Raw genomic sequence first — 8,342 nt, forward strand, 5'->3', positions numbered from 1 at the left:
TTTTTGTGTTGTTTTTTCCAGTCTGTAAATGCATTCACTGCCCTGAAATTTGCAGCTCAGCTCTTTGGAATAACTATGTATAGTTACCGATGTAGCTTTGCCCATGCACAGGGAACCAATCCAATGGTTTCAGTTCTAGCCATCATGCTCACATCACTGGGACTTTAAGTTCCTGCATATGCTGCTAAATATTTATTTCAAGCTTCAAAATCCCCACCATATATTGGTGGGTTTTGTGCGAGGCGAGGGCACAAAAGGGGAAGAGGTGACCGACATAGATAAAATGAAAGGAAACCCACTGTAGAGGTGCAAACTGAGACTGTGGGCAAATAATGAACAGGACAGCACCCTCCCCCTTTTCAGGGAAAGATAAGTGAACACACGAGGCCAGTTAGGGAATAGGGTGGGGAGTGGGGCTAGCAGAACTGCTCTTGCGGAGAGCAGGCACTGAAACAATGGGCAGAATGGCCTCCTTCTGTGTTCTATTATTGCACCATTTGGCACCAGGGCAGAATTCAAAGCAGCAGGCAAGTCTCTTTATTCTTTCATGGGATGAGAGCATCACTGGCAAGGCGAGCATTCATTGCCCATCCCTAATTGCACTTGAACTGAGTGACTTGCTAGGCTGTTAGGCAGTTAAGAGTCAACCACATTGCTGTGGGGTCTGGGGTCTAGGCCAGACCAGGTAAGGATGGCAGATTTCCTTCCCTAAAGGACACTAGTGAAAGATGGGTCTTTAACATAATTGATGATGGTTTCATAATTCCAGATTTATTAATTGAATTAAATTCCATGATGGTGGGATTTGAACCCATGTTCCACAGGAAATCAGCCTGGGCCCCTGGATTACTAGTCCAGTGACATTACCACTGTCACCACCTCCCCTGTCAAATCCTCAGCGAACCCTACACTTGTTTTGTGCATCTCGTGCCTGTGAGTTGGGTGGCACTCGTTCAATAGGCAAAGTGGAAAGAGATCTTTCACGGACACAGCTGTGTGATGTAGTCACTTATCGACATGCAGCTCCTCCATGTCCGTCAGCGTACACACACTCCTTCAACTCCCAAGCTCGAGCTGACTTTCCAGCTCAGATAACCAGGTGCCACCTTCACCTCTGAACTTCAGGCTCCGGTGACCCAGTCCCAGGAACATAAGAATTAGGAGCCGGGGTAGGTCGCCCGGCCCTCGAGGCTGCTCCGCCATTCGATGAGACGATGGCCGACCTGATTGGAGGCTCAACTCCACATTCCCCGCCTACCTCTGAGCTCCTGCAAGGCCTGGGGCCCTGTCTTTCTGAGCAAATGATGTTCCACCTCATCCACAAGCAAATGTTTTACTGGTGAATCCTTTGGAATTCCAGATGGGTAGACAGCCTTTTAGTGGGAGGGAGGAGGAAGAGAGATAAAGAGCAAGAATGAGAGTGCAGAGAGGAGTGGAGGACAAAGGGAGGAACATTTAGTAGACAAAGAGGGGGAGAAACAAAAGGGGGCAATGGAATAATAAGTGGCCGGGGGAGGGGGAGGAGACAAAGGTTAAAAGAGGACAGACACATACATATAATAAAGGCAAAATATTGCAGGGGTTGGAGATCTGAAATAAAGACAAAGTGCTGGATAAAACTCAGCAGCATCCGTGGAGAGGGAAACAAAGTTAATGTTTCGGGTCCAATATGACTGTCCTTTGGAACTGGAGAGAGGTTGAAATGTGATGAGTTTTATGCTGTTGAAAAGGGGGAGGGTCAGGTGGGACAAAAGGGAAGGTCAGGGATGGGTTAGAGGGCGGGGGGAGATTAAATACCAAAGATGTCTTGGAACGAAAGGCAAAGGGAGTGGTGATGGTTGCAGTAAAGAAACAAAGCATAGGTCCAGACTAGGTGTTAATAGCAGAATAAAGGTCAGCTCAGTCTGAAAGCAAGAACAAGGGACAGACTGGCACTTGGCAAAAACAAAATTCAAAATGGAGGACTCAATGTTGCATCCAGAAGGCTATAAAGTGTCTAATTGGAAGATGAGGTGCTGTTCCTCCAGTTTGTGTTGGGTTTCACTGTAGCAGGCCGAGGGCAGAAATTCGAGCATGAGAGCAAGATGGTGAATTAAATGGTAAACGACAGGAAGGTTTGGGTCATGCTTGATGACTGAGCGGAGGTGTTCTGCAAAGCAGTCATCCGGTCTGCGTTTGGTCTCCCCAGTGTAGAGATCATCCCATTGTGAGCAGCAAATGCAGTAGACCAAATTGAAAGGAGTACAAGGAAATTGCTGCTTCACCTGGAAGGAGTGTTTGGGGCCTTTAACAATGAGGAGGGAAGAGGTAAAGGGGCAGGTGTTACATCTCCTGTGTTTGCATGGGAAGGGTTGAGGTGTTGAGGGTGATAGAAGACTGGATCAGGGTGTCACGCAAGGAACAGTGCCTTCGGAATGCTGATAGGGGAGGGGAGGGGAAGCTGTGTTTGCCGGTGGCATTATGCTGGAGGGGGCGGAAATGGCAGAGGACGAGCCTTTGAATATGGAGGCTAGTGGGGTGGAAAGCGAGGGTGAGGGGAACACTATCATGGTTCTGGGAGGAAGGGAAAGGGGTGGGGGAAAAGCACAGAAGACGGGAAACGGGTCAGACATGGTTGAGTGCCCAGTCAACCGGTGGCTGGCGGGGTGGGGGGGGGGGGGGGGAGGGTGGAATCTTTGGTTGGGGAAAGAGGAAGACATGTTGGGAGCGCTGTTGTGGAGAGTAGCATCATCAGAGCAGATGCAACGGAGAAACTGGGAGAATGGAATGGAGTCCTTCCAGGAAGCAGACACGGATGGAGGAGATACACACGAGCGCAAGAGGTGGGATGCTGGAGGGACAGAAACACACATTCACATGGAGCAGTGATTGAAAAGGAAAGTCTCTGATATTTTAGAACATGCAACAGTTTTAGCCCATTGATAGGATTCCTGATTTCAGTCTCTGCAAATTCCAGTAATTGAGAACCTTACAGCACACTTGGCTCTGTGTGTGTGTGTGTGTGTGCCGACTCTGCGAAAGAGATGTCCAATTAACTCCCACACCCCAGCTTTATTCCCCATAACTCAAATTTTACCCCAACTACTTGTCAAATTGCCTTTAGAAAATTCCCATTGAATCCGCTTCCACAGGTAGTATATCCCAGAGATAACAACCCTCCCACTAAAAAAAAATTCTAATTTCCTTCATCAATCAATGTAAGTTTGCGACCTTTGCTCTTGCCAGAGCATCATTGAGAGTAATTGTTGGAACCAGTCTGAGTTATCCCCACTCAACAGAAAGTGACCCACTCAAAACTGCAAGGGTCACGGCTCCCTTGCTGAAACTGTGGCCTGGCTATTTGAACAGCGGTTTGAAAAGCCTCAATTATAATGGTGCCCCCTTCCCACGCTGCTGAAGTAACATTTACATTGTGTGACAGCTATCATAGAAAAACAACACTGGGTTTGATAGACTAAGTGCATGTTACACACAATAAAAAGGCAGCGAGTGACATTTTAAAAATTCTTTCCCGGGTTGTGTCGCTGGCAAGGGCAGACTTTGTCACCGATCCCTAATTGCCCATGAAATGAGTGGCTTGCTCGGCCATCTCAGAGTTAAGAGTCAACCAGGTTGCTGTGGGTCTGGAGTCATGTGTAGGCCGGACCAGGCAAGTATGGCAGATTTCCTTCCCTATAGAGCATTAGTGGACCAGATGGGTTCTTACGACAATCGATGGTCATTTTATTACCGAGACTAGCTTTCAATTCCCGATTTATTCATGGAATTTAAATTCCACCAGCTGCCGTGGTGGGATTCGAACCCCTGTACCCAGAGCATTAGCCTGGGTCTCTGGATTACTAGTCCAGTGACATTACCACTATGACACCGTCTTCCACCCAGCTAATTGGAGCAGAACAAGTTATAGTTTGGGTTAAAAGTAGAAACAGTAATACAAGGGAGAAATGAAAAGGACTTAGGCAAGGATACCTGTGATTTTATAAGCAGACTTCTCTCGCAATCCCTTACTCGACTGTACAGTGGTCGCTAGGCTTCCCCTTGCAGGGAACAATAATTCCCATTTGTGCTACTTTCGTTAAGAGTGGAACTGATTATCTTTCCTTTGAAACGTGATCAAATATATTCACTCATACTAAAGCACAAGGAAAGCACACGCTCAACCCCAGTGACTATGAATGGACCAAGTTCCTCAGGAGGATAGCAAATCCACACACTCTCCAGCCAGTGTCGCTGTTTCCCCCCCCTAAAGCCTCCTCGCCCCCCGCCCCAAAACTATACTTTGCAAATAATTGCACTTCATTATAAAAACTTTATTGGAAGAACTTTGCACACAATTATCAGAGTCAAGCCCACACAGTGGTCAGAAAGTCTTGTCAAAGCATCTACACAGGGGGCTGCCAAAATCTTTTGACTCGGGACAAAAAAAAAAGTCCGTTGTAAACATTTTGTTAACATGGCAGCAAAGTCAGTTGGTATTCGCATCAACTATTCATCTTCATCCCGAATGCACAATGCGTGAAAACACACCAGCTGGCTCTCTACCATCACCCAGAGCATCGCTGAAGCCCTCTTCTCTCCTTCGCTTAGCTAGTGCCGCCAGGGACTTGAACGTCTTCGGTTCGTATATGGCCAAGTCCGCGAGAACTTTCCTGTTCAGCTCCACCTGACACTATCGAATAGAAAGAAGCATTTTAATTATCGGAAAAGCACCTCATCCAATTTTCAGAAGTTCCTTTACCTTCAAGTCTCAGAATGGAGATTCACATGTAGTCCAGAGAATTTGAACCTATTTGTTGGTAACAGACACACTAGTTAAGCATGCTAGATTCAAAAATCCACTGAAAACTTCGAAGTCAAGCTTGGCCAAACTCCAACTCAACCCTGCTGATAATTTTGGAAAGCTCCAATGGTGCTTGGCGTCCGAAAGCAGATTGCTTCGGATCCATTAGCTGGAGGTGGCTCGCTGCACTTTGGACCTTCACGGGACTTTCTGTCGACCAATGCTTCAGCAACTTAAGAGTACTGATACTCGCCTGTATTCATTCATCAGCAGTAGCCCCACCAAGCCACACAGCTTATTCCACCCCCAAGGGAGCTCGTAGCCCAGCTGTGCCACATGTCGCTCTCGAGCTGACAGCAGAAGCTCAAGAGGGAATTGAATGAATTCATCTGCAGGTCAGATCTTCACTGTCATTTCAAAACAGCAACTGCAAATCGCTCCTCTGCTCGTACGCCAGGTTTTAACAAATCAGTTATGTCGATGGCGCCCAGTGTGATGTGGATTTTGTTTTTAAATGAAATACGCATGCCACAAAGAAATAAGCAATGGTTCCCCAATTTGTAGCTTAACTTCAACTTTCCTGCACTCTTGTCGACTTTACGTGACAGAAGGATGAACCTACCATGCATAGACGTACTTACGATGCTTCCTGCAGCCCTTCAGAGCAAGTTAATGGTTTTATTTGGAAGTCCACTCCCTTTTGCTGTGTCAGTCATCATTGCCGGCAATTTGCACATGGTAAGGTCCCAAAACAGCAAAGTGGATAAAAGACTAATGAACCTGTTTTGGCGGGGCTGTTTGAAGGGTGAATGTTGGCCAGGACGCTGGGGGAACTCCCAAGTTGTTCCTCACATAGTATCAGGGAACTTTTTTGTCCGCTAGCACTGTCAGATGAGGCTGCTTAACACCTCAGGCAAAAAGACAGTGCCTCGGACACGACCTCCGCTGGAGCGGCAGCCTGGATTGTGCTTTCAAGTCCTGAAGTGGGACTAGAATCCACCATCTTCTGACTCCGAGGCGTCTGCTCAAACAGAGGCAAACCCAGTGTCCAGCTCCGGAGAATCCTTCACAGCACAGTGAAATTTAAATAGTGTGCCACAGTCAAGCCCTTTGGAATATTTATACACTGCACCCTTACCTTGATCAGGTTACTGATCAACACAGGATATTTCAGTCCATGCTCACGGGAGGCTGCTGCAATCCTGCTTATCCAAAGCTGAAACAGAACAAAACATTCTTCATTACTTTCCTTTCAACCATGACCTTTATTATAAGCTCAGGATGCTTGGAGCAAGTGAACTTTCTATGGAAGTAGATGTGTTGAATCGTCTCCCTTGCTTGTGCCTGGGTTTATGATTTGAGATGCAGTGTATCCTTAATGTGGGTTCGGGTTCAGTTAGAGCCTGTGTGTTCATGGAGTTCAGGTTCACAAATACATCAGAACAGGGTAGCCCCTGTGCCAGAGACTGATGCGATACAGAAAAATAGCTTGCAAATTCTGAAAAGCTGTTGAGCAGATTAGACAGACACCAGGAGTAAGGCAGGCAAATGAATGGCTGGGTCAATGCCCTCAACACCTAACAGCAATTGCTGAAAGGCTTTCAGGAACACATCTACTTGGCCATTAAGTACTTGGCACAGCTGACTGCCACCACCAGGGCACAGAATCACAAGCGCTCTCAAACCAGAGACAGAATGACCAGGAACACTCTTTAACTGCTACCAGCTTAGGACCAGTGACAGCTGAGGATGGTGATATTGTCAGTGCATTGACTGCCCTTTGTACCAGCTGTCCGATGAAGCAGGGAAATTTGTTCAGCGGTGGGAACAGTTCCTGCCCCGTCGCTATTTTGGGAAACATCATCAGCCTGAAACCGAAGGTCTACCCGCTCAGGGCAGCGGCCCCTGTGTGGAGCCAACTGTTTATCATTCCACACTCCAACCCAAGAAAATACAGGTGACAGAGGCCGTTTGACTGGCCCAGCTCATTCTGCACAGAAGCCTCACAAATCACAGTTCAACTGCCTCTTGACAGAGGTCACATTCCAATCCTACAGATGCACAAACCCACATTGTTGGTTAAATCAAGCCCCCACACCAATTTCACTGTTTAAACATTATGTTTTCTGTAGTTACTCGGCAATTCCCCGGATATCCTGACTGACTATCCCTCTCTACAGCCACCCTTATGCTAGATTACAATGGCAGGCCCAAGTCATATGCTACAGCCCGTTGTTCACACATCACTGAAGGAATTGCCCTGTCGCACCACTCCACAATCCTGCAGCCTCCACAAGCAGGCAATGTGCCACTGGCTCTGCCTCTCTCTCAGGACATGACCTTGACAGTAGTTAGCCCAGCCTTACTGCTCGACATTCACCGACCCACACCGGTTAAGGAAGCCCTGTTGTCGCTCAGTATCCAGCCGGCTATTGTGCCACTCTCCGCCCTCCAGCTACCGCTGGGATGTGTCCCGCCTGGGATTTACCATTCTCATGTTCCGCTTCTTGAGTTTCTTAGCCTTGGTGGAGTAGAGGAAGGCTCTCCGCACGGCCCGCACAGCCAGGCTGTAGCATCGGTTCTTCCTGCCTCGGAAGTGCTGCGAACACAGAAAGACTCCAATGAGAATGAGCCTGTTGACAGGGAGCGGCCCAGCCCCAGCCCGAGGATCCGGAGGGTGCGTCCGGGCCTGGCCTGGGCTGTATCCGCTCCCCCATCCCGCAGTCTCCCCGCCCCAGCCCCAGCCCGCAAGCCCTCTCCAGCCTCTCTCACCCGTGCGTGTTGCAGCACCTCCCGGACCCGCCAGTAACGGTCGGGTCCTCGGCTCCGGATCCAGCGGGACAGCGACAGGAAAACCATCAGCGCTCCGATCCCCCGCCGCGTGTTACAGGCTCGGCCTCCTGGGGTCGCTTCCCCTCGAGGGTATCACTGGGCCAGGCCGGGACACACAGCGTTGGCGCTTCCCATAAGATCCGCTCTGTCCTTGATCTAACACTGGAGGTCCCAGTGCCGGAGCCGCCTGGACCTCAAGGGGCGGGGCCTAGGCTAATGTATCAAATTATTTTAGAATGTGCTGGATTTCTTTTAGAATGTGGCAATTTCCTTTAGAACTGGTGGATTTCTTTAGGACATGATGGATTTCTTTTAGAATATGTTGGTTTTCTTCTAGAATGGCGATTTCTCGTAGAATGATATATTTCTTCTAGAATGTGCTGGATTCTTTTAGAATGTGGTAATTTCTTTTAGAACATGGTGGGTTTCTTTTGGAATGTGGCGATTTCCTTTAGAACTGGTGGATTTCTTTAGGACATGATGGATTTCTTTTAGAATGTGGTGGATTTCTTTTAGAATGTGGTGGATTTCTTTCAGAATATGCTGTACTTCTTTTAGAATGTGATGTATTTCTTCTAGAATGTGCTGGATTTCTTTTAGAACATGGTGGATTTCTTTTGGAATGTGGTGATTTCTTTTAGAATATGGTGGATTTCTTTTGGAATGTGGTGATTTCTTTTAGAATGTGGTGGATTTCTTTCGGAATGTGGTGAATTTCTTTTAGAATGTG

The 8,342-nt window shown here is 47.8% G+C and overlaps 1 protein-coding gene across 1 annotated transcript; it reads right to left on the reverse strand.

Moving 5' to 3' along the window:
* Positions 1-4,289: 4,289 nt before the first annotated feature.
* mrpl20 (mitochondrial ribosomal protein L20) lies at positions 4,290-7,778 on the reverse strand. Its single transcript, XM_078558014.1, has 4 exons — positions 7,553-7,778; positions 7,269-7,379; positions 5,919-5,996; positions 4,290-4,669 (listed from the first exon to the last, which is right to left on the reverse strand). The coding sequence occupies exons 1-4, from the start codon at positions 7,637-7,639 to the stop codon at positions 4,496-4,498; spliced, it is 450 nt and encodes a 149-aa protein (XP_078414140.1). The 5' UTR covers positions 7,640-7,778; the 3' UTR covers positions 4,290-4,495.
* Positions 7,779-8,342: the final 564 nt, after the last annotated feature.

This window comes from Cetorhinus maximus, chromosome 15 (assembly GCF_964194155.1).
Source record: "Cetorhinus maximus chromosome 15, sCetMax3.hap1.1, whole genome shotgun sequence".
Classification (NCBI taxonomy): Eukaryota; Metazoa; Chordata; class Chondrichthyes; order Lamniformes; family Cetorhinidae; genus Cetorhinus; species Cetorhinus maximus.